The sequence below is a fragment of the Hirundo rustica genome, chromosome 32 (genome assembly GCF_015227805.2).
Source record: "Hirundo rustica isolate bHirRus1 chromosome 32, bHirRus1.pri.v3, whole genome shotgun sequence".
In the NCBI taxonomy this organism is placed as follows: Eukaryota; Metazoa; Chordata; class Aves; order Passeriformes; family Hirundinidae; genus Hirundo; species Hirundo rustica.
In genome coordinates, this window is record NC_053481.1 from 534,414 (window position 1) to 559,015 (window position 24,602).

General features: G+C 52.1%; 1 protein-coding gene and 1 pseudogene across 1 annotated transcript in view; one reads left to right on the top strand and one right to left on the bottom strand.

The window, feature by feature from the left end:
- Window positions 1-24,602, top strand: part of LOC120764595 (zinc finger protein 345-like) — a 97,781-nt gene that overhangs the window by 40,994 nt on the left and 32,185 nt on the right. Inside the window, exon 5 of the mRNA XM_058423837.1 lies at window positions 3,375-3,385. Coding sequence (XP_058279820.1) covers window positions 3,375-3,385 — 11 coding nt within the window. The remainder of the gene's footprint in view (window positions 1-3,374; window positions 3,386-24,602) is intronic.
- Window positions 15,849-24,602, bottom strand: part of LOC120764623 (zinc finger protein 271-like) — a 37,482-nt pseudogene continuing 28,728 nt past the window's right edge.

Here is a 24,602-nt window from a genome sequence, read left to right on the forward strand (position 1 = left end):
TAGAACACCCCAGTGTTCTGATCAAAAAAACAGGGAATAATAAGTGGAGACTTTTACAGGACCTCCATAAGGTGAACAAAGCAATCAAAGACTTTGGACCCGTCCAACCTGGGATGCCATCCCCAGTTATACTCCCGGGGAACTGGCCCCTGGAAACAGCGGGTTGTCACCTGCAGGCAAAAGAGGGGTGTGTCCCAGCAGGCAAAAAAGGGGGTGTCCTTGCAAAGTGAGAAGTGCTGAAGAAGCTGCGATGGCTGGATGGGGATGGCCCAGCTCCAGCAGGGCAGGTGAAGGGGCTCTGAATTCCTGGGCACTCCAGCAGATGATGGATGGTGGTAGGATTCCTGGAACCGGACCCTCTGGTAACAGTGGACTCTTCACGCAGCAAACAGCAGCCTGACTCTGCCTCTCTGATGCCAAGAGCAGGAGAAAGCACACCCAGCTCCCAGAGAACTGTGCTTTTCCCTCCCCCAAACTTAAGTGATCTTCCCCCACCCTCTGCCACTTCTTTTGTGTGGGTCAAGCACCCTCTAAGCATCAGTATTTAGTCTCTTAGCAACTCAAGGGGGGGAAAAAATTCTATTGGAAAAAAAACCCAAACAAACCTAACCCCCAACACCTACCTTGAAAACTTCCCCAGATAACTGTTTCCCGTACCCCTTCTCATCCTAAGGTTCCCTAGTGCACAAATAAGATGTTGATAGTTTAAACTAGTTTTTCTTTTTAGAAGCAAACCACAAAAGACCACTCTGAGATGTGAGGCAGTCACCGTGCCACAGTGCTGTAGATGCTCCTCACACTCCTCATGCTTCTCAACATCAAAGCATGGAAGGTCAGACAACCACCAGAAAATGTGTGAGTGACACTTGCCAAGATCCTCTGGCAAGACAACTTGTGCCTGTCCATGGGCTCTGTCAGCAGTCCTCTCTCGTTATGTGTAGAGGAATTTTTAGAAGAGTGAGGCCACAATCTTGTGATGGAAGGTTTGAACAATCCTTGCTATCAGGGTATGGTATAAGGCCTTGTATTGTTCTTATGCTGCTTTTGTGCTGTGGGAATTATCAAGAAAGTAGCAAATATAACAACTTAGAGGTCTTTCTCATGGGTGCTTTCTCACGGATACTGGAAGTCATGTTACAACTTGCTGTCCTTTCTCATGGATGCTGAAGAGAAATGCTGATCACAAGACAGAACAAAAACTGACCATGCAGCCAAGAGACGTGGACCAATGGAGAGTCATTTAGAGTGTCGGAACATAAGTTTTTAACCAATCAGCTACTGTTTAGCAGTGCCTGCTTTAGCCTCTAATTCACATAAATATTGGCTTTTTAGAACAATAAAGGGAGATCAAACCTAATCACATTGATGTTTGTTTGATACTCGGCTCCTTTCTTGCTACAGTTATGCCTGGTTGGAATCCCATTCAAAATTAACAAGCCGTCACCACCACATCCCTTTGCAGGGAAGTATCCTGCCCCACCCACCACAGAAAAAGGACCAGCCTGAGAAGCCTGGGAACAGTGGGTCAAACTCATACCCAAAGCTCCACCAGACTCTCACAAAGAAAACCCAGTAGCAGATTCCGAGCCCCAAGAGCTTGATCTGCTTGGCTCAGCAAAAGCTAGTTATTGTTTTAATTTTTACTTTCAAAACACGGCCTCTAGTTACAAAATCAATGTAAACACCCTGAACAAAAATTTACAATTCGGTCAACTGGTGCAACTACAGAACACAAATTACATTTGACACTTCTGGCTTCCTTGTTCCCAGGGCACTTCCCAAGTGTGTGTTCCTAATTTGCGGCGATAGGGTGTGGGCGGGAATTCATTCCTGCATCCGAGGAGGTCCGTGCACCTTTGGCCAACTTACAACTCTCACCCCAAACATCACTCTCTTACAAGAATGGAAGCAAAACAAGAAATTGGCCCATCCAAAAAGATCCTATACCCAGTTTGAAAAAAATTGTGACGCCACCCTTTCTGACTGGCCAAAAAGTAGGAGAGTAGTGGTTTCAATATTCTTACCTTGGGTGGTAGCCAAAAAAGTTTAGGAGAAATTCACCATTTGGGGTGTTGGCTGAGTAAGCAGGCCAACACGACATCAAAGGCACTAAGTGATCTCCTAAGGGATGAAGAAACCACCAGGCATGTGACACTTCAGAACAGAGCAGCAGTAGACATCTTGCTTCTAGTCCATGGGTGTGCTGGCTTGAAGGCAAAACCAGCGAGAGACTCCAAGTCAGAAAAACAATTTAATAGGAGAGGAAAAAAAAGTAAAATAAAATAAAACACATGCAATGGTACAAAAGATCACTGACAGAGTCAGAATACAACCTGAAACCGTGGTGGTGGCAGTCCAGATGAAGTGGTCTTGTTGAAGCAGTGTTCTTGCAGAAAGGTCTGGTAGCTCTTGTCCTCTGGGAATCCAGTGGGTAAGGCTGCCTGTGCTGTCCCAAGGCCCCGATTATATCCAGGTGGGAATGATTGGCTCCTCCCCCTGGGCGGAGCATCTCACAATGGACTGATATCATTTTATCAGTTTTGCAATGGGTCCTTGATTGCCTATTAAACAGAGATAGCTCCTGGGGAGAGTTATCTATGAGTCATGCAGGACGGTATTGATGGGCCATTAACAGAAGATAGTCTGGAGGGAGGGGGCACGGGAAACAGTGGTGCACAACAACATTTCATGTAGATGGTGATAGAATACATACTTTGGGCACATTTTACATTGTAACCTAGGACATAATCCACCCCTTATTCTATGACCATCTACATTATACCTAAATTAATACATTCTTACAGCTAGATAGATAAATATACACATATACAGAATGAAACCCTACACTCAGTTCTCACTTAAAATTAGGTCTCCCTGTGGTACACAACGGGTTTCCCCATCTTTCTGCATTACCCACCAAGTGGAACCAGGTCCTTGAGCAAAAACAATCCCACGGATGGGTCTGCCTTTGCTTGATGTGGGATTAATCCAAACAGTTTTTCCTAAGATGCCTTTCATGTGTACCACAGGGACTTTATCTCCATCCACTGTGTGCAAGGGTTCAGACTGGGCAGGACCAGCTCGATTGATTGACCCTCGAGTGTTGACCATCCAGGTGGCCTTTGCTAAGTTCAGTTCCCAGTTTTTGAAAGTCCCCCCACCGAGCGCCTTCAGGGTAGTCTTAAGTAACCCATTGCACCGTTCAACTTTCCCGGCAGCTGGTGCATGATAAGGGATGTGATATATCCATTCAATGCCATGTTCTCTAGCCTAGGTGTTTATAAGGCCGTTCTTGAAATGGGTCCCATTGTCTGACTCGATTCTCTCAGGAGTGCCATGTCTCCACAAGACCTGCTTTTCAAGGCCTAAGATAGTATTCCGAGCAGTAGCATGAGGTACAGGGTAGGTCTCTAACCATCCAGTGGTGGCTTCCACCATAGTTAGCACATAGTGCTTGCCTTGGCGGGTTTGGGGAAGGGTGATGTAGTCAATCTGCCAGGCCTCCCCATACCTGTACTTCAACCATCGTCCACCGTACCACAGAGGCTTTACCCGCTTGGCCTGTTTGATTGCAGCGCAGGTCTCACAGTTGTGGATGACCTGTGAGATGTTGTCCATAGTAAGGTCCACCCCTCGGTCACGGGCCCATCGGTATGTTGCATCTCTCCCCTGATGACCAGACGCATCATGGGCCCAACGGGCTAAGAATACTTCTCCCTTGTGTTGCCAGTCTAGATCCACCTGTGATACTTTCATCTTGGCGGCTTTGTCCACCTGCTCGTTGTTGTGATGCTCTTCATTAGCCTGACTCTTGGACACATGTGCATCCACGTGTCGAACCTTAACGGTCAGCTTCTCTACTCGGGCGGCGATGTCTTGCCAAATCTCAGCAGCCCAGATGGGTTTCCCTCTGCGCTGCCAATTGGCCTTTTTCCAGCGGTTCAGCCATCCCCACAGAGCATTAGCTACCATCCACGAGTCGGTGTAGAGATAGAGTCTTGGCCACTTCTCTCGTTCGGCAATATCTAAAGCTAGCTGGATGGCTTTAAGTTCTGCAATTTGACTTGATCCACCTTGTCCTTCAGTAGCTTGTGCAACTTGTCGTGTGGGGCTCCATACTGCAGCCTTCCATTTCCGGTTAGCGCCTACAATTCGACAGGAACCGTCAGTGAAAAGGGCATATTGTCTTTCAGTCTCCGGTAACTCGTTATACGGTGGGGCTTCCTCGGCACGTGTCACTTGTTCTTCCTCTTCTTCAAAAGATAATCCAAAAGTCTCACCTTCAGGCCAGTTAGTTATAATTTCTAGAATCCCAGGGCGATTCGGGTTTCCAATACGGGCGCGCTGTGTAATGAGGGCAATCCATTTGCTCCATGTGGTGTCAGTGGCATGATGCGTGGAAGGAACCTTTCCCTTGAACATCCATCCCAGCACTGGTAGTCGAGGTGCCAAAAGCAGCTGCGTTTCAGTGCCAATTACTTCCGAGGCAGCTTGAAGTCCTTCATAGGCGGCTAAGATTTCCTTCTCTGTGGGAGTGTAGTTGGCTTCAGATCCTCTGTAGCTTCGGCTCCAGAATCCCAGTGGTCGGCCCCGAGTCTCCCCAGGCACCTTCTGCCAAAGACTCCAAGACAGGCCATTGTTCCCGGCTGCTGAGTAGAGCACGTTCTTCACATCTGGTCCCGTCCTCACTGGGCCAAGGGCTACCGCATGAGCGATCTCCTGCTTGATCTGGGCAAAGGCTTGCTGCTGTTCAGGGCCCCAGTGGAAATCGTTCTTCTTGCGGGTGACCAGGTAGAGAGGGCTCACAATCTGGCTATACTCAGGAATGTGCATCCTCCAGAAACCTATGGCGCCTAGGAAAGCTTGTGTCTCCTTCTTGCTGGTCGGTGGGGACATGGCGGTGATCTTATTGATGACCTCAGTGGGAATCTGCCGCCGTCCATCTTGCCACTTTACTCCCAGGAACTGGATTTCTTGGGCCGGTCCCTTCACTTTACTTCGCTTAATGGCAAAACCAGCTTTCAGCAGAATCTGGATGATCTTTTCTCCTTTCTCAAAGACTTCCCCTGCTGTGTTCCCCCATACAATGATGTCATCAATGTACTGTAAATGTTCAGGAGCCTCACCTTTTTCCAGTGCAGTCTGGATCAGTCCATGGCAGATGGTGGGGCTGTGTTTCCACCCCTGGGGCAGTCGGTTCCAGGTGTACTGTACGCCCTTCCAGGTGAAGGCAAACTGGGCCCTGCACTCTGCTGCCAAAGGAATGGAGAAGAAGGCATTGGCAATATCAATGGTCGCATACCACTTTGCTGCCTTGGACTCTAGCTCGTACTGAAGCTCCAACATGTCTGGCACAGCAGCACTTAGTGGTGGGGTGACTTCATTCAGAGCACGGTAATCCACAGTCAGTCTCCATTCTCCACTGGACTTACGCACTGGCCATATAGGGCTGTTGAAAGGTGAACGAGCCTTGCTGACCACCCCTTGGCTCTCCAGTTTCCGAATCATCTCATGGATAGGAGTCACAGAGTCTCTGTCGGTGCGGTATTGCCGTCGGTGTACTGTTGTTGTGGCGATTGGTACCTGTTGTTCTTCAACTCTTAGTAGTCCCACAGCACAGGAGTCATCTGAGAGACCAGGCAAGGTACTCAGTTGTCTGATGTCTTCTGTCTCTACAGCAGCTATCCCAAAAGCCCAGCGATATCCTTTTGGATCTTTGAAGTATCCATTTCTGAGGTAGTCTATGCCAAGGATGCATGGGGCCTCTGGGCCAGTCACGATGGGGTGTTTTTGCCATCCATTCCCGGTTAAACTCACTTCGGCCTCCAATACAGTCAGCTGCTGGGACCCTCCTGTCACTCCAGAAATAGAAATGGATTCTGTTCCTACATACCTTGATGGCATCAGGGTACATTGGGCACCAGTGTCAACCAAAGCCGTATATTTTTGTGGGTCAGATGTGCCAGGCCATCGGATCCACACAGTCCAATAGATCCGATTGTCCCTTTCCTCTACCTGGCTAGAGGCAGGGCCCCCCTATTCCTGGTCATGGTACACGTTGCTTTCTTCCTGTAAATATGTTCCTGAGGTCCCTTCAAGTGGATCAGTCATATCATTCTTCTTATACTGTCTGGGGTTCTGTGCCTTTGAGACTGGAGCAGTGTTGGCTCTAGATGAGCTCTTCGTGGTAGGTGTCTCTCTCTTGAGTTCACGTACCCGGGCTGCTAAGGAGGAGGTGGGTTTTCCATCCCAATTCCTCATGTCTTCTCCATGTTCCCGAAGAAAAGACCAGAGGTTACCCCGTGGAGTGTATCCTCTCTCCCTGGCTGGTGGGTACCTGCTCCTAATGGCAGAGACTCTTGTTGGTTCTGGCGAGATGTGGTAAATTTCTTCCTTAAGTTCCTTTTTTAGTTTCTGATGGCCCTCTTCAATCAAGCTCCGGACTTGCTCAGCCAGCCTTGTTTCCACGGATGAGACATGGGTACGAAATGGGGCAGTGACAGTATCCTCGTAAATTCTTAGTTTATTGACCAAGACGCCCACCTTGTCCTCACCTTCCCTCCATTGCAGCGTTGCCAGGTAACGGGAGTACATCTCTGGTCCAAGCCGTGCAAATCTCAACCACATCTGCGATGTGCACTGGACATCATCTGGGCTTTAGGAAATCTCTCGTCTTCTGAGAAAATGATCTCCAGCACAGCCAATTCCCTCAGGCATCGGGTACCTTGTTCCATTGTGCTCCATTTTCCTTGGTGCACCTGGAGGTCTTCTTTACAAAGGTATCTGTCCCTCACACTTGTTAGCAGTCGCCGCCAGAGGCTGAGAGTTTGTTGGGTTCTCCCGATCCCCTGGTCAATGACCACATCCCGAGACAGCGATCCCAGTTGCCTGGCCTCACTTCCATCCAGAATGGTGTCATTGGCTGCAGCGTCCCAGATGCGGAGCAGCCAGGTTAGGATGGACTCGTTTGTCTGGCGGGTGAATTCCCTCCGCAGGTCACGCAGTTCACCCAGGGATAGAGAGCGGGTGATGATCTCTGGCTCTGTCTCTTCTGCTGGGTGCGAAGGTCCTGCCACATCCTCATCAGTCACTATGCGGACTGATTTGCTCTTTGATTTCTTCTTCTGAACAGGGGCAACTGCCACTGGTTTAGGTTGTTCTGCTTCGGTGACAGTTTGTGTGGAGATGCTGATGGCACTTTTGGTTTCTTTCTCCTCTGTGACAGCTTGTGTAGACACTGACACTGTTGCTTTGTTTTTGGTTCCTTTCTCCTCTGTGATGGTCTGAGTAGATGCAGAAACTGTTGCTTTGTTTTTGGTTCCTTTCTCTTCTGTGATGGTCTGAGTAGATGCAGAAACTGTTGCCCTGTTTTTGGTTCTTTTCTCTTCTGTGACAGTCTGCATAGATGCGGTTCCTGTTTCTGCTACGACAGTTTGTGTAGACACGGATGCCGTTGTTTTGCATTTGTTTCTTTTTCCCTCCTCCTCAAGGAGACGCTGCACCACCCCATGTAGTGTTTGATTTCTAAACATGGTGCAGGCCGTGCAGAGAAGGCAAAGCAGAACTAATAACAATATTATGCTGTCCTTGGCACCTAGAGAGAACTCAATACTTTTGAAAACTGCTGTGCCATACCTAAAAGACTGGAAAAAATCATTCTTTACCCCTCCCCACAGGGGCTGGGTGCGATTATTGAGAGCCCAGATGTAGCATTCTGGACCAGGACAAGAACACAAAATAGAGTATATATTCCGAATGATGCTCATTGCCTCAGAGGTTATCATACAATAAACATAATAGACCAATACAGCAATTCTGGTACCATACCCTGGTCTACACATGAGCATTAAGACCAGCAAATACTGCCCCATGTGTGGGAAAATGTAGAGAGCTAGGTATAAGATATATGAAAGCATGTTGAGCATCATAGCGGACAGCTGTTTCTTTTTTCCTCACTACAAAATTGTAATTCTGACTTTTCTCAGTACCACCTGCCCCACGTTGGGCGCCAAAATATATGTGCTGGCTTGAAGGCAAAACCAGCGAGAGACTCCAAGTCAGAAAAACAATTTAATAGGAGAGGAAAAAAAAGTAAAATAAAATAAAACACATGCAATGGTACAAAAGATCACTGACAGAGTCAGAATACAACCTGAAACCGTGGTGGTGGCAGTCCAGATGAAGTGGTCTTGTTGAAGCAGTGTTCTTGCAGAAAGGTCTGGTAGCTCTTGTCCTCTGGGAATCCAGTGGGTAAGGCTGCCTGTGCTGTCCCAAGGCCCCGATTATATCCAGGTGGGAATGATTGGCTCCTCCCCCTGGGCGGAGCATCTCACAATGGACTGATATCATTTTATCAGTTTTGCAATGGGTCCTTGATTGCCTATTAAACAGAGATAGCTCCTGGGGAGAGTTATCTATGAGTCATGCAGGACGGTATTGATGGGCCATTAACAGAAGATAGTCTGGAGGGAGGGGGCACAGGAAACAGTGGTGCACAACAACATTTCATGTAGATGGTGATAGAATACATACTTTGGGCACATTTTACATTGTAACCTAGGACAATGGGCATGGCTGCCAAGAATTTGAGGGCTTGTGTTGCTTTAATTTATCCGACCACAGTGAGTCCATCTCAAAAAGCATTCAACTGCTGAAAGAAGTTAAAGACTTAAAAACATAAAAAGATCCAGAGTGGTTCCAAGACTTGTTTGGACATTTTGGGCTGAAAGGATGGGTTGCTTCATTGTCCAGGCTGACACTGGGGCTGGTCTTCAGTGGTCAGTGACCGTGGCACTGAAGGACTTTAAAACAACCCGAATCTTGAAAGAAACACTCAAGAGGTCCCTGTCCCCATTCCCAATATCATTCCAAATTGCTGTCTTGTATTTCCAATCCTATACTCCCAGTCTCTATCCCCATTCCCAGTCACATTCCAGTGCCACTCCTGGTCCCTCTCCCCATTCCTGGTCCCATTCCTGGTCCCCGCCCCAGTTGCCAGTCCCTGTCCCCATTCCCAGTTCCATTCCAGTATTGCTGGTCCAATTCTTAATACCTGCCCTCATTCCTAGTATTATTCCCAGTCCCTGTCTCGTATTTCCAGTCCCATTCCCAGTCCCAGTCCCATATTCCATGTCCCTGTCCCCACTCCTAGACTCAGTCCCATACTTCCAGTCCCTGTCCCCATTCTTAGATACATTCCTGGTCCCAGTCCTGTATTCTCAGGCCCTCTCCCAATTTTCTTTCCCAGTCCAGTATTCCCGGTCCCATTCGTGGTCCCTGCCCTCATTTCCAGTATAATTCTCAGTACTTGTCTTGCATTTCCAGTCTCATTCCCGATCCCAGTCCCAATTCCCAGTCCCCTTACCCATTCCTGGCCCCTGTGCTCATTCCCAGTCCTGTGCCCATTCCTGAACCCTTCCCCTATTCCCGGTTCCATTCCCAGTCCCTGTCCCTGCTAGCATAGGGTTAAAATGTTTCTAAAATCATGGGAATTGTATAGAATAGATTCAGGGGGTGGAAAGAAAGGTTGGGTCTGGTAGACCTGGGAAAGGGAACTAGGCCTTGGGAACAAATGTTGAGCTTTGTTTTTAGTGGATCATGCGAAACTGGACCTGCATAATCATCATATGATAAATAATATGATTGTTAAATGTAATGATTTTTTGGTAATTGAGTATGATTATTGGTCAATCATAATGAGAATTATGAGAAACGATGTAATTGTAACAAGAATCATGAGAAAGGACGTTTGGGAGACCTGATGAAAATGACAAGAATTCATGCTAGGATAAGATCAACATATACAATAGAACAATATGGGTTTAATAGTTAATATATAGTTATATAACAAAAATGGTATAAAAACATGTTCATCTCAAACCTGTGTCAGAGTCAGATTTGGGTCCGTCTGTACCCCAGAGCCCTTCAATAAAAGCACCTGCATATAATCATCCTGTGATTATGTGCTTCAACGCTAACATTGGGAGCACCCCAGCTGGGAGCCAAGGGAACTTGGATGAGTGGTGAGCACGGGAAGGGGGAGGCCATAGGAAATGTGGGGGAGAGGGAGGAAAAGTGGGGTGGTATCCCCAAAAGGAGTGGGAGGGGAGTGGGACCCCCCAAACCAAGATCGGAGGAAGGAGTTGGAGATTCAGGGAATGATAGGAAAGGTGAGGGAGAGGAGGGAAAAGAGAGGGCATTGGACTGATGCCTTTTTGGGACTACCTAAAAACAGAGGCCAGACAAAATTAAGGGAATAAAAAGCAGTTGAATTTATTGAAGGGTCCTCATGCACATTTCAGGCAGACAAAGCCCCTCCAGGGGCCACACCCAAAAATGGACGACGGGTCTCAGGTTTTCATACTTCTATAACTTTGGTCCATTTCCGTATTGGGCGTAAATTTTCCAACTACAGCTTCAGGTAACAAAGTCCTTTACCCCAACTTTCCTCACCCTGAAACTCACTTTTGTTTATATTTCTCAGGGTCTGAGACAGTGAGGTGTCCTTGATTCCCAGGCCTGGAGAGGAGTTGTTTTGTCTGACCAAAATGAGGAGGCAGCAGAGAACACTCTGTATGGAGTTTAGAGTTACACACGAAAGAATTGCTGGATTGCAAATATACAAAAAATAAAAAAGCTCAAATCATAAGGCATCAATGGCAGCTCAAAAGGATAAAGGGATTCATGACTCCTTGCTAAAACATTTGGACGGAGAGCAAGATGAGAGAGAAATTTCAACAAAATTTGATTAACTCCTTCCAGAAACATTCAGATGGAGAGCAAAATGAGAGAGCAAAATTGGAATCTCTGCTGATTATGGAAAGGGGCCTTAGCAGACAAATGCACCTTGGGCTGCATAAGGCTGCAGAGCAGGAGAAGGCATTGGAAGAAATTTTGGGTACATGGACAGGATGAGGAGCCAGCACAAAGGGTGAACACATGGACATGGACAGCAGTTCAGATCAGGAAGAGTTAAGAGTTAGGAAAGTGCAGGAAGAATTAGTGGGTGAAAGGGAGAGGTGAGATCAGGCTTGGGAATTTTTAGAAGCCAGGAGAGTGACGAAGTCAGGACAGGAATCCGTAGGGTGAAGAGGATGAGGATATAGTGGTTTCATGTTCACTAAATTCTGGTCTTAGTACTCACTGTTTTTCTGTGGGAGAGAGACTAGGAGAAAAACAAAGCAGGCTCAACCTTAAAAATGAACAAATAGTTTTATTTACACACACTAAAAGAACAGAATAAGAAAGTTGGAAAAAAACTAAAAGAGAATGAAACTTCAAAAACACTCTTCCCTCCTGTTCACTCCAAGCTGCTTCTGGGTCATGGGTCTTAGACTTTTGCATACTGGGGTGTCACCTTTTAAAGATGAATAACTGCAAAGCCAAAGATTCTTCATCTCAAGATACAGAGATATCTTCTCCCTTCTTCACTGGCGCAGAGAGCTTCTCATCTTTATCTCTGTTTAAGCATCTTATGGGATTAATATTACTTAGTCCATCATAAACACCTTTGCTCAAATCCATACACAAATCTAAACAATCATCTCCCCAAATGCATATCTTTCCCATGATTTAAAGGAATAATCTAAATATAGAGTTCATTTCCATGGGCTCAAATAAGAATGGAACAACCAACTCTTTAACCCCCTGTTCCAACAGTCTTTTCACTTTCACTCTACTGACTTCATGCTGTTTGTTCTTTATGTTCACTCTGTCCTTTCTTACTCTCTCAGAGAAGGGCCAAGCTCTGGAAGCTTCATGTTGCCAGGAAAGGGTTAAATCTGCCCAGAGTCTTTGTCTCTTCCTCTGTAGCTCATGGTGTTAGATGTTCAAGGCCGAGCTGATGAGGGGGGAAGACCTCAAAAAAACATCAGAGATCAGAGCACCCGGCCAGTCCGGAATCACAAAAAAAAACCAGGCAGGATCATAAATGCCTTCTCAGCCCACCCCTTGGTGTAAATTGGGGCAGCCTCAGCCTAGATGGTGCCTATAGCTCTTATCAGGGGCCCAGCAGAGATCTCTGTCTGCTCCAGGGAAGTTTAGAGAAGGTAGTTGTTGAAAAGCAACAACCTCTCCTTCCCCCCACACCCGGGAGCTGATGGAATCTGGCCAGGCCTCAGGCCAGCTCCCCCCCAAAAAGGGGAGACCAGCAGGCCCAGCTGGATGTTACCTGTCTCTCTCTGGCCAAAGGAAAAAAGGAAAAAGACCCACCTACAGCAAACCAAGGGGTTTTATATGGTACTTCCCAAAGTCATAGCCAACAATTTTCAGTGGTCAAAACAGATGCCAATATTCCAACTAACCCTCTGATAGGTCCCTGTCCTTTCTAAAGCAATTTCCAGGTCCTGACCCAGAAAATCATACTACATTCCTCTATAACTAAAAAACCAAACTGTACTAACCCATGACAGAGGAGAAGGAGAAAAAGACAGAAGTGTGGGACAAGGAGAGGAAGCTGGAGAAGTGGCTGTGGAAGAGAAGGGAGAGGCAGGGGAGCAGGCAGTGGAAGAAAGAGAAGAGGCACCTAAGGAAAAGGGAGAGGCTGTGGAAGGGCAGGCAGAGACAGCAGAAGTGTGGGCAGCAGCTGCTGGGGAGCAGAAAGAAGTTGCAGAAGAGGAAGTGCAGGGATCCTGGGAACCAGGGCTTTTCCTAAGGGCAAATGATCCTCCTAAGCCCTGGTTCCACAGGCAGAGGGCTGTCTATTGTTCAGGGGATTGAAATCCCCTGGAGAGGGAGAGCAGGCTTTGGGGAAGGCCGTGTTGTTGCTGAGCATGATCAGGAGAAGGAAAAGAAGCTGCAGGCAGTGGTGCTGCTCACCACCAAGTCCGATGGTATGAGGAGGCCTTGGGCAGAGCTTGATGATGGAGATGAGAGGTAGGGAATCTTAGTGAGAGAATGAGAGGATGTAGAGTGTATAGCTCTAAACCGGATTGAACGCAGAGATGGTCAAGGTCAGCACACTGCTACCAAACAGTGCCATACATGGTGTGGTGGTTTCAGGCAGATTTTGGGAGAAACCCTCCCACGGGGCCCCCCCTCCCCTCCTCCAACTGGTTCGGGAAAAAAGATTTCCTCAGAGAGAAGTGGAAAAAACCTGTTTATTAAACAGGCAAAGCACTCCCAGCACAATACCCGATGACAAGAGCTTCGTGCCGCTTACGGAGGGATAACAAACTTAAAGAAAGTCTCCTCGAGGGTCGTCACTGTGCTCCACCGCTCCGTCTCTGCTGACGCTGGGAGAAAAGGAGATGTGCAGGGCTGGTCTTGGTGGGGTGAGTCCCCTGTGGAGGCCCCCGGTGCTTCCCCAGGTCCTTAGTCCGGAGAGGTTGGAACAGTTCCGAGGAGAGGACAAAAAAAGCAAAAAGGAAGGAAAAAAGGACAAAAAAAAGAAAAAGAAAAAAAAGCAAAAATCTTCAGCTATTCTACAGCGTCTAACTACGCTAGCACTAAACTAACTAACTGCCGGGGAAAAAAACAACAGAGCTTCTTTCGTCTTGCCGTGTTCCAGCTCCCCCACTTCAAGGTCACTCCGATGAGCAGAGTTTTCCTGGGGAAAAACAAACCGCGCTTGCCCTCCCCCCTGCACCCAACAGACGATTGGGGATACACAGTCACCCCAGGACACATGGCAACTGGGATATCCAAGTTATTTCCAGATCAGTTAAATTAAGAGGTGGGAGACTCTGTAAGTATTCCCACCCTGAATGTGGAGGTGGTGTCAGCACTAATGAGATTATTTGTCACAAGCGCCCCAAAGCAGGGGGTGGCCCACATCCTACAGGATGGGGTGGGGGGTGGGAGGGAACAACATTACTGGGGTCACCCTCACTACTTCCACCCCCCACATCCCCCTGAGAACACCGCATGACCCCGCACCCCCTGTGCACTGCATTTCCCAAAGTGACCTTGGAGACTTTGGGGACTGTCCCCGTGTCCCTACCCCCAGTCCCCCTTGGTACCTCCGCTGCTGCGCACGCGCTCGGCCCTGTTCCTGTCGCGGCTTCCCGCTGTGACCAGGCAGGAGTTTCAGTCACACCCTCACCTCTTCCTCCTCCTTCTCCTTCTCCTCCTTGTCCTCGAGGTGATGTCCCTTCTCCCACTGAGGACACACTGGTGACACCAGGGGAGACACCGTGTGTCAGCCCACAAAGAGACTGCAGAGTTGTGGTGGCTCCTGGAGTTCCCCCGATGTGACAGTTCAGTGTCCTTGGATGACAATCTGGGGGGTGCATGCTCATTTAGGGGTCTCCAGGGTGGGTCATGATGTCCCTTCCCATCACCACAGTCATGTCCAGCCTGTGTGTCAGTTTCCCCCTTGCTCTGCACATACCAACTGGCTTTGATGTTCTGATATTGGGTTTATTTTGGGGGGTTTTGGGGTTGGGGCTACTGCGATGGGCTGGTGGGTCAGGGTGGTGGGCCAGGGCTGTCCAGTAGAGAGTTCATCTGGAATCCATGGGTCTGGTGCCCATCTGGACCAGCGCCCATCCAGAGTGGGATCCCTGGCTCTGGTGTCCATCTGGACCAGCATCCAACCTCTCCTGTCCTCGTCCATCCCCAGACTCCCTGGTTGGGGCCGCTCCTCACAGCAGAGTGGACAATACCCATGGTTAGCCCCAAGATGACCCCAAACCCCCTCCCACCAACCCCACCAGGCCACCCACCCTGAGCACTGGGGCCATCGATGTCCCCAGGAAGCCTGTCCAGCTCTGAATTTCCTGGAAGAGGAGATCCACAGTCCTGGACTGGGGACTCAAGGGCATCCAGGATGGCGAGCACCAAGTCCATGTGGCATGGGGGGACAGTTGGGGACACAGCTGGGGACATGCCTGTGGGGACAGGGGATGGAGGCTGAGGGTTGAAGGTGGGGGGCTGCACCCCAAAATGTGCCAAAGTCAAGAGGAAGGGACCCAAAATTGGGGGAAAGGATGGGAAAAGAGGGAAAGGATCCAAAATAGAGAGGAAAAGGCAGAAAATAGGGAGAAGAGACCCAAAACAGGGGGAAAGGACCTAAAATGGGGGAGAGGGGAAGGACCCAAAATCAGAGGATAAAGGGTGTCAGTGGGATGTTGTGGAGTGTCACAGGGTGTCGTGGGATGTCCCTACCTGTGACGGGACAGGTGAAGATGCTCAGTGTCAGCAGCAGCCACGGGAACATCCTGAGGCACAAGGGGACACCCTGTGGGACACCGGGACATCTTGATGGACATGGCCCTGGGACCTCGGGGACTTTGGCTACACTGGGGGTAGGGGACATGGACATAGGGGAGATGGGGACAGGGACTCACAGTGGGGACAGGGACATACAGAGAGGTGAAAGGGAACTACAGCGGGGCATGGGGACATATGGAGAGTAGGGGACACAATGCCATCAGGACACTCATCAGGGGACAATGTCACCACACCTGCGGGGATGCTGCCACCAGAACCCCTCCAATGACACTCAGCGTTGGCTACATGACCCCACAGGAGACACTGACCCTTGCCCTGTCCCCAGGGTTGATTGGGGTCCCCTGAGCACAGTGGCCCTGAGACACCTGGGTGGCTGTCACTCAATTCCGGGACATTTGTCACCAGCTGAACAAGTTCCCTGTCCCACCCTGGGCGGGGGGTGACATTCAGCTGGAACAGCACGGTGGTGACAGTGGGACGTGGTGACAGGAACTGCATCGGGCAGCGCTTCGCCATGGCTGAGATGAAGGTGCTGGTGGAACTGTGGTGGCACAGGTGGTGGCATTGATGCTGTCCTAGTTCATGACCCTGTTTATGTCCCCACCCATATCCATGTCCCCCAATGGCCCCACCCATGTCCTTGTCCCCCACATGTCCCCATCCATGCCTTAGTTCAATGTCTTTATTTTGACCCCAGTTTCAGGGCTTTCAAAGAGATGAACAGAAACCTTTTTGTTTCAAGGCCAAAACAAAAGGATTTATGTGTCCCTGCCAGCAGAGCATCCATGTGCTTGGGTGAGTGGGAAAACCTTTTTGGAGGGGTTGGTACCCCACTGAATCCAAAATGGTGGATTTTGACCCAGTCCGTCCCTGTTTGCTGTGGAAGATGTTCATGGGACAGAGAGAATTGAAACAATGGATTTACGTGGGAGAAGACCTCCAAGGTCATGCAGCATTTCTTGATGTCACCAGAAGATGTGAACTGAGATTTTTCTGGGGTTAGAAGTCAACAAATCGTTCTCCACAATGGATTTCTGATGCTGGTCTGTGGATGTGTCCAGATGCCCACAGGGAGCCAGGAGGATGTGAAGCCCCCAGCCAGGTGTCTTCCCAACACAGATCACTGGCACCACGGATCACCAGGGCTCTGCCCACTGGGGGTCACTGGGGATCATCCAGTGCAGATCCTCCCATGGGGGATGGAGTTGGAACAGAACACGAAGCTCTTCCTGCTCTCAGGGCACTGACAGGGATTCCCTCAGAGGTGCCTCTGTTGGTGTTTGGTTAAGGCTGAGTTGCTCGAGAAGCTCTTCCCACACTTGGGACACTCAAAGGGCCTCTCCCCAGTGTGGATGCGCTGGTGGCTGATGAGAGTGAAATTGCTCTTAAAGCCCTTCCCGCAGTCGTGGCAGCGGAAGGGCCTCTCATCTGTGTGAATCCGCTGGTGTACAAGGAGATTTGAGCTGGTGGGAAACGTCTTCTTACACTGGTCACACTCGTAGGGCCGTTCCCCTGTGTGGATCTTCTGGTGGGCAACCTGGTGGGACCTTGACATGAATCTCTTCCCACATTCCCTGCACTCGTAGGGCCGTTCCCCTGTGTGGCTCCTTTCGTGGACAATCAGTTCAGAGCTCCACCTGAAGGTCTTCACACAATTCCCACACTCGTTGGGCCATTTCTTGTGGGCCACAGGGGCCTTGTGCCTCCTCTTGTGGCAGATCAAGTGGCAGCTCCGGCTGAAACTCTCCCCACACTCATCACAGTCATACGGCCGTTCCCCTGTGTGGCTTCTCCGGTGGATGATCAGTTCAGAGCTCGTCCTGAAGCTCTTCCCACACTCCACATACTTGTAGGGCCGTTCTCCGGTGTGCCTCCTCTGGTGGGCAACCAGGGTGGAGCTCTGTGAGAAGCTCATCCCACACTCGGGACACTCATAGGGCCTCTCCCCAGTGTGGATGCGCCAGTGGTTGATGAGCGACGGCTTGTGCTTGAAACACATCCCGCAGTCGGGGCAGCGGAAGGGCTTCTCATCTGTGTGAATCCGCTGGTGTACGAGGAGACGGGAGCTGGTGGGAAATCTCTTCTTGCATTGGTCACACTCATAAGGGCTCTCCCTGGTGTGGATGCACATGTGGGTGACGAGGTTGGAGTTGTACTTGAAGCCCATCCCACACTCAAGGCAGCAGAAGGGCTTTTCCTCAAGGCAGCAGAAGGGCTTCTCCTCTATGTGAGCCTGCTGATGCTTAAGGAGACAGGAGGTGGTCTGGAACTTCTTCTTGCATTTACCACACTTGTAGGACCTCTCCCCAGTGTGGATTCCCCAGTGGCGCATCAGGGAGGATCTGTGGCTGAAGCTCTTCTCACATTTCAAGCACTTGTGGGGCTTCTCCCCATCGTGAAGGTGCTCAGGGACCCCCAGCTCTGAGCTCTGACCACATCTCCAGTCACCTCCCCGGCCCAGGGTGGATCTTTCCTCCTCAGATCCCTGTGATCTGTGTTTGCAGCCCCTCCTCGTGCGGCATCTCCGGGGGTTTTCCTCCCCGTTGGATTCCTGCGCTGTGGAGCCACTCAAAACGGCCTCTTCCACGAGGATCTGGTGTGGGGATTTGTCCTTCGTGGACTCCGTCCTCAGCTCCCTGTCTGGGGGATGAAGGACAAGGAGATGATGGCATTTGCCTCCGTGCCACAGGGAAGGGGATGGAGATCCCTGCAAATGCATCCCCGGCAGGACGGTGTTGGCAGCAGGGTTGTCCTGCAGCCAGAGGCCATGCTGGGCTGGGAGGTGGAGCAGGAGAGAGGGGGAAAGGGGCACTGACTTCCTCCTCACCTGCCTGGGGATCCCCGGCCCTCTTCCTCGCTGCCTCCTCGTTCTGCATCGGGCCAAGATTTTAGAAGGGGAAAGCCTGGTTAGGGGGGAAACAAGGGATCAGCGCTTCGGGTTTGATGGTCCCGCTGTCCAAGTGCAGCTGCAGAAGTCAGCGCCCCTTTCAGCCTCGGGGAGCCTGGAGCCCGCTTATGTCCAATCTCCTCCACCCCTCCACGCTGCCGTGGGTCCCCCAGCTCCGGGATCGCCCCTCTGCGCTCTCCCCGCTCCGCGGCTCCCGCGTTCCCCCCCGGCTCACCCGGCCATCCCCAAACCCGATATCGCCCCGCTGCCCGCCGGTGCCGGTCGATCGCCACATGGCACAGGCCAAGATCCCTCCAGGGCCATTTCCGCCTCGGCTTTGGGGTCCTGCAAGACACAGTCATCCCCTGCCCCGAAAAAAAACCCTCCCACAGACCCCGCGATGGATTAGGTGCCATCTCCCCCTCCCCGCTCACCTGCGGGTTCCGGGGGCGCGATGCTGCCGGAGCCAGGGGAAATGCGGGCTGAGCGGGCGGCCGGAGGAACCGCGTGCGGGTCCTGCTGCTCTTGCTCCCCCTTCTCCTCTTCTTTTGGCCCTCCTCCTCTTCGTGCCGCTCCTGCCTTTCCTCGTCCTCCTCTGTCCCTCCTCTTCCTCCCGCTCCTCCTCCGCTCCCAGCCCGACCCGGGCGGTGCCGACACCCAAAAGCAGCCGCGCTCTGTCCTGGGGTGGTTCCAAAGCGGTCCCGCCCCGCGCGGCACTGGGAGCGATCCCAGGAGCACCGGGAGCGATCCTGAGAGCAGCGGGAAGGAATTGGGAGCGCTTTCCCCCCCAGCATCGCTCTTACTGGGAGCACTGGGAGGGAACTGGGAAGAAGCAAACCCAAGGGCGTGGTTATGCAAATACAGGAGCGATCGCGCGCTGTGATTGGTGGGCGGGGGCAGCGCGACGTTTCCTATGGTGACGAGAGGGCCGCGGGGAGAGCAGGAGAGATGGTGGTGGTGTCCGGTGAGAGGGGACAGGGACCGGGAATGGGACCGGGAGTGGGGACAGGAACTAGGAACGGGACCGGGAATGGGATCGGGAATGGGGACAGGGAGCGGAAGTGGGGACAGGAAGCGGAACTACGGGATCGAGACCGAGAACTGGACCGGGAATAGGGACAAGGACCGGGACCGGGACAAGAAATGGGACCGGAACTGGGGACAGGGATCTAGAATCATACCGTGAATGGGGATGTAGATCGGGAATGGGATGAAGAATATGCGACTGGGACTGTGACTGGGACAGGGAATGGGACAGGGAGTACAAGACTGGAACTGGGACTGAGGCACGGAATACGAGACTGGGACCAGGAATGGGAGCGGGGAAGGGGACAGGGACCGGGAATGGGACCAGGAATGGGAATATGGTAACAGGACAGGGAATATGGAAACAGCGATTGCAAAGAGAACATGGGATGGGGATTAGTGTTCCAAAGTGTTCCAGTGAAACCCATCCGGTGCTGCGAGCTCTGCAGCTGGGCCTCCCCTGGGCTGCTTCGGCCCAGGGCCCAAAGGCCGGAGCTGCAGCCTTGCTCCTGTCCCAAGAACAGGAGCCTCCTGCAGGCCCATGTCCGCTCCATGTCCCCAGCATGAGGGAGGGCTCTGAGCCACAGCGGGTGCTGGCAGGAGGGGCTGCTCTGGCCAGCTGGGGGCCTCTGAGGAATGGCCAAAGCCTTGTGCTCTCTGCAGCTGGCCAAGGACAGCAGCGGGGCTGAACGGTTCGTGTGCCACCGCCAGCCCAAGCTGTGGAGCCCTCAGGGCCCCATGCAAGAGGTGGCCCTGGGGAATGGCATTGGGAATGGGACTGGGAATGGGGACAGGGACTGGGGATAGGTAATCAACAGAGAATGTGGATAGGGACTGGAAATGGGACCAGTGTCTTGGTTTGAAAGACAGGTGTCTGCTAGGGAAAGCTGGAGCTGCCCTTGGAATGGAGGATATTAACGTCCTCCCTTCCTATTATTATAATCTTGCAATTAGGGGCTTTCAGGCAAAGATATGGAAATAGGAATAAAAGTTTTTTACTAGTATGTAAAACAAAGCAAAACAAACAATAACTACAGCATTAACAACAAAACAGAACCAAGAACCTCAAAGGCTTTGCTTCACAAAACCCAGGACAATTTGGTCTCAGTGCCCCTGCAGGACTCTCAGAGCACCAAGCTGCAACAGTGGAAAGTCCTGGGCTGGTCGCTGGAATGGCAGGATGCCTCGGCAGGGCAGGGCAGTGCGGGACTACAGCCTAGCACAAAGAGCAGTGCCGAAGAAGCCGCGATGGCGGGACAGGGCTGGCCCAGCTCCAGCAGGGCAGGCGGAGGAGCTCAGAATTCCAGGACACATGAGCAGATGATGGTAGATTTCCCAGGATCGGACTTTCTGTTGGCCGTGGACTTCTCCCCCAGCAAGCAGCAGCCTGGCCATCCTCTCTCCGATGCCGAGAGCAAGAGAGAGAAGCTGCTCCCAGCCCTGTCCTTTACCTGGTCCAAAAAGTGCGTTTATGTCCCCCCTCCGGGGGAAACTATCAGAGGCAAAAGAAGTGTAGCCATGTGCTACAATTCCTCTCCTTTGGCCCCTTGGTTCTGCTCGAGCACCCAGTAGTTAGTTTCCTAGCAATTCATGGGAAAAATTCTCTAAGTAAAAAAGAAACAAATCTAACCACCAGCAACCAGGAATGGGACCGGCAATGGGGAGAGGGAATGGAGAGAGAGACCAAGAATGGGACGGGGAATCGTGTTGGAAATGGGGACAGGCATTAGGAATTGGAACTGGGAATGGGGACAGGGGCTGGGAACGGGACTAGAAATAGACAAGGACTGGGAATGATATAGGGAATGGGGAAAGGGACCACAAATGGGACCAGGAATACTGGACTGGGACTCGGAATGGGGACAGGGACAAAGACCTGGAATGGGGACAGGGATGGGGAATAAAGGATCGGGACAGGGATTGGTACTAGAAAAAAAGAGACAGGGCTCAGGAATATGGGATTGGGTCAGGGAATATGGGATACAGCCTGGAAATGGAGATGGACTGAAATGCGACTAGAAATGACAGGGACCAGGAATGGGACTGCCAATGGGAATATGGGAACAGGACATGGAACATGGAAAAAGCAACCACAGGGAGAATATGGGCTGGGGATTAGGAAGGGGGGAGCAGGATCAGAAATGAGAACATGGCAACGGGACTGGGAACTGGAATATGGGAACGGAACTGGAAATATAGAAATGGAAATGCAAGCCTGGCAAGGGGAATGGGAATATGAGAACTGGAACGGGACAGGAAATATGGGACTAGGAATATGGGAACAACAACCAGACACAGAGTAAGGGACAGGGAATGAGATTGAGAAAGGGATATGGATTGGGAGGGAGCAGGATGGGACCAGGAGAGGAGTGACATGAGAACGGGCAGGGAGCAAGGGGAGTGACAGCAAGGAGAGGGGGATCCTAGACAGGGGACATTTCCCAGGCAGTGGATCTGTCATCTGCTGCTCCAGAACCTCCACCAGGGTCTTCCAGCACACCAGAGCTCCTTGGCCTGGGATGCTCAAAGCCCTGGGCAACCCCCAAGTCCCTGTCAGGAACCCTCAACGCCCTGGCATGCAGCATCCCCTTGAAGATTCCTCCATATCCCCGCACCTGTCTTAGTTCAACATCTTTATTTTTATGCCAGTTTGGGGTGTTTTGGAAGAAAAAAGAGAAATGAAATTAAAATCCAGGCCACAGGGGGCCAGGAGGATGTGGAGCCCCCAGCGAGGTGTCTTCCCAACACGGATCACCAGCACCACGGATCACCAGGGCTCTGCCCACCGGGGGTCACTGGGGATCATGCAGTGTGGATCCATGTATGGGGGTGGGACTGGAGGAGTGCACAAAGCTCTTCCTGCACTTAGGGCACTCACAGGGCTGCCCTTAGTGGAGACTCCGTTGGTGTTGGGTCAAGTGGGAGCTCCTGGAAAAGCTCTTGCCACACTTAGGACACTTGTAGGGCCGTTCCCCAGTGTGGATGCGCCGGTGGATGACAAGGCTGGAGTTGTACTTGAAACCCATCCCACAGTCCTGGCAGCGGAAGGGCTTCTCATCTGTGTGAATCCGCTGGTGCACGAGGAGACCGGAGCTGGACTGAAACTTCTTCCTGCATTGGTCACATTCATAGGGCCTCTCCCCAGTGTGGCTCCTCTGGTGGACAATCAGGTGGGAGCTCTGGTTAAAGCTCTTCCCACACTCTGCACACTCGTAGGGCCGTTCCCCGGTGTGGATCCTCTGGTGCACGAGCAGGGCAGAGCTATCGCTGAAGCTCTTCCCACACTCGGGACACTCGTAGGGCCTCTCCCCAGTGTGGATGCGTCGGTGGCTGACGAGGGCGGAGTTTCGCTTGAATCCCTTCTTGCAGTCGGGGCAGCGGAAGGGCCTGTCCTCTGTGTGAATCCGCTGGTGCTTCAGGAGATTGGAGCTGGTGGCAAACCTTTTCCTGCATTGATCACACTCGTATGGCCTCTCCCTAGTGTGGCTTCTCTGGTGGCGCATAAGGTGGGAGCTCTGGCTGAAGCTCTTCCCACACTCCCCACATTCATATGGCCGTTCCCCTGTGTGGCTCCTCTGGTGGACAGTGAGATGGGAGCTGATTCTGAAGCTCTTCCCACACTTGGGACACTCGTAAGGCCTCTCCCCGGTGTGGACGCTCCGGTGTTTGATAAGGTTGCAGTTTTGCTTGAAGCCCTTCCCGCAGTCGGGGCAGCAGAAGGGCCTTGCATCTGTGTGAATCTCCTGGTGCATGAGGAGATGGGTGCTGGTGGGAAACTTCTTCCTACATTGGCCACACTTGTAGGGCCTCTCCCCGGTGTGACTCCTCTGGTGGGTAATCAGATTGGATCTAAAACGGAAGCTCTTCCCACACTCCTCACACGCATAGGGCCGTTCCCCAGTGTGGATTCTCCAGTGCTGGAGAAGTTGGGATCTCCCCCTGAAGCTCTTCTCACATTTTGAGCACTTGTGGGGCTTCTCCCCATCCCAAAGCTGCTCAGGAACGCCCAGCTCCAATCTCCAGCCGCCTTCCCGGCCCAGGGTGGATCTTTCCTCCTCGGATCCCCGTGACCTGCGTTTGCATCCCCTCCTCCTGCGGGATCTCCCCGGCTTTTCCGCCCCGCTGGATTCCTGCACTGCAGAGCCGGTCAAAACGGCCTCTTCCACGAGGATCTGCCGCGGGGATTTCTCCTCCCTGGTCTCCGTGCTCAGCTCCTTGTCTGGAGGAGGAAGGACAAGGAGAGGATGGGATTTGCCTCCGTGCACAGGGAAGGGGAAGGAGATGTTGTCCTGCAGCCAGGGAACAGGCTGGGCTGGGGGACAGAGCAGGAGGGAGGGGAAAAGCGGCACTGACTTCTCCTCACCTGCCTGGCGCTCCTGGTCCATCTTCCTCTTCCTCGTGGCCCTTTCCTCCTCGATCATGCCAAGGTTTGGGAACGGGAAATCCTGTTTTGTGGGGATAAATAAGGGCTGAGCGTGTTCAATTTGATGGTCCCGCTGCCCAAGTGCAGCCGCAGCAGTCAGTGCCCCTTTCAGTCTCAAGGGCCCCGGACCCGGCTCATCTCCAGGCTCTGCCCGCCTGCAATCGCCACATGCGACCCGCTAAGATCCCTCCAGGTCCTTTTCCGGCTCGGCTTTGAGGTCCTGCGAGATCCAAACATGCCCTGCCCAGGAAAAAAAACCTCTCGGAGCCCCCCCGCCCCGATGGATTTAGGGCGATCGCCCTCTCTCCGTTCACCTGCGGGTTCCGGGGAGGCGAAACTGCCGGAGCCGGGGGACCTGTGGTCTGAGCGAGCGGGCGGGAGAACCGCGTGGTGTTTGGGCGGGTATTGCTCTTCCTCTCCCTCCTCTTTTGTCCCTCCTCTTCCTGCTCCTCCTCTTCCTGCCCTTCCTCTCTTTATCTTTCGCCTTCCCCGGTCTTCCTCCTCTGTCCCTCCTCCTTCTTCCGCTCTTCCTCCGCTCCCAGCCCGGCCCGGGCGGTGCCGACACCTAAAAGCAGCCGCGCTCTGCCCTGGCTGGGGGTTCCAAAGCGGGCCCACTCCGCGCGGCACGGGGAGCGATCCTGGGAGCACCGACAGCGATGCTGATAGCAGCGGGAAGGAATTGGGAGCGCTTTCCCTCCCAGTATCGCTTTTACTGGGAGCACTGGGAGGGAACTGGGAGCAAACAGCGCCCGGAGGCGGCTGCAGGCGGGGAGCGGCGGGGCCAGGCCGTGGGGCGTGGTTATGCAAATACGGGAGCGATGCTGCCCTGTGATTGGTGGGCGGGAGCAGCGCGGTGTTTCCCTGGTTACGGGAGGGCCGGAGCGATGGCGGCGGCGTCTGGTGAGGGGAGAGGGTACCGGGAATGGGGACGGGGAATGGGAAGGAGACAGGGAATGGGACAGGGACCGGGAATATGGGAAAAGTACAGGGAATATGGAAACAGCGACAGCAGAGATAACATGGGATGGGGATTAGTGTTCCAAAGTGTTCCAGTGAAACCCATCCGGCGCTGCGAGCTCTGCAGCTGGGCCTCCC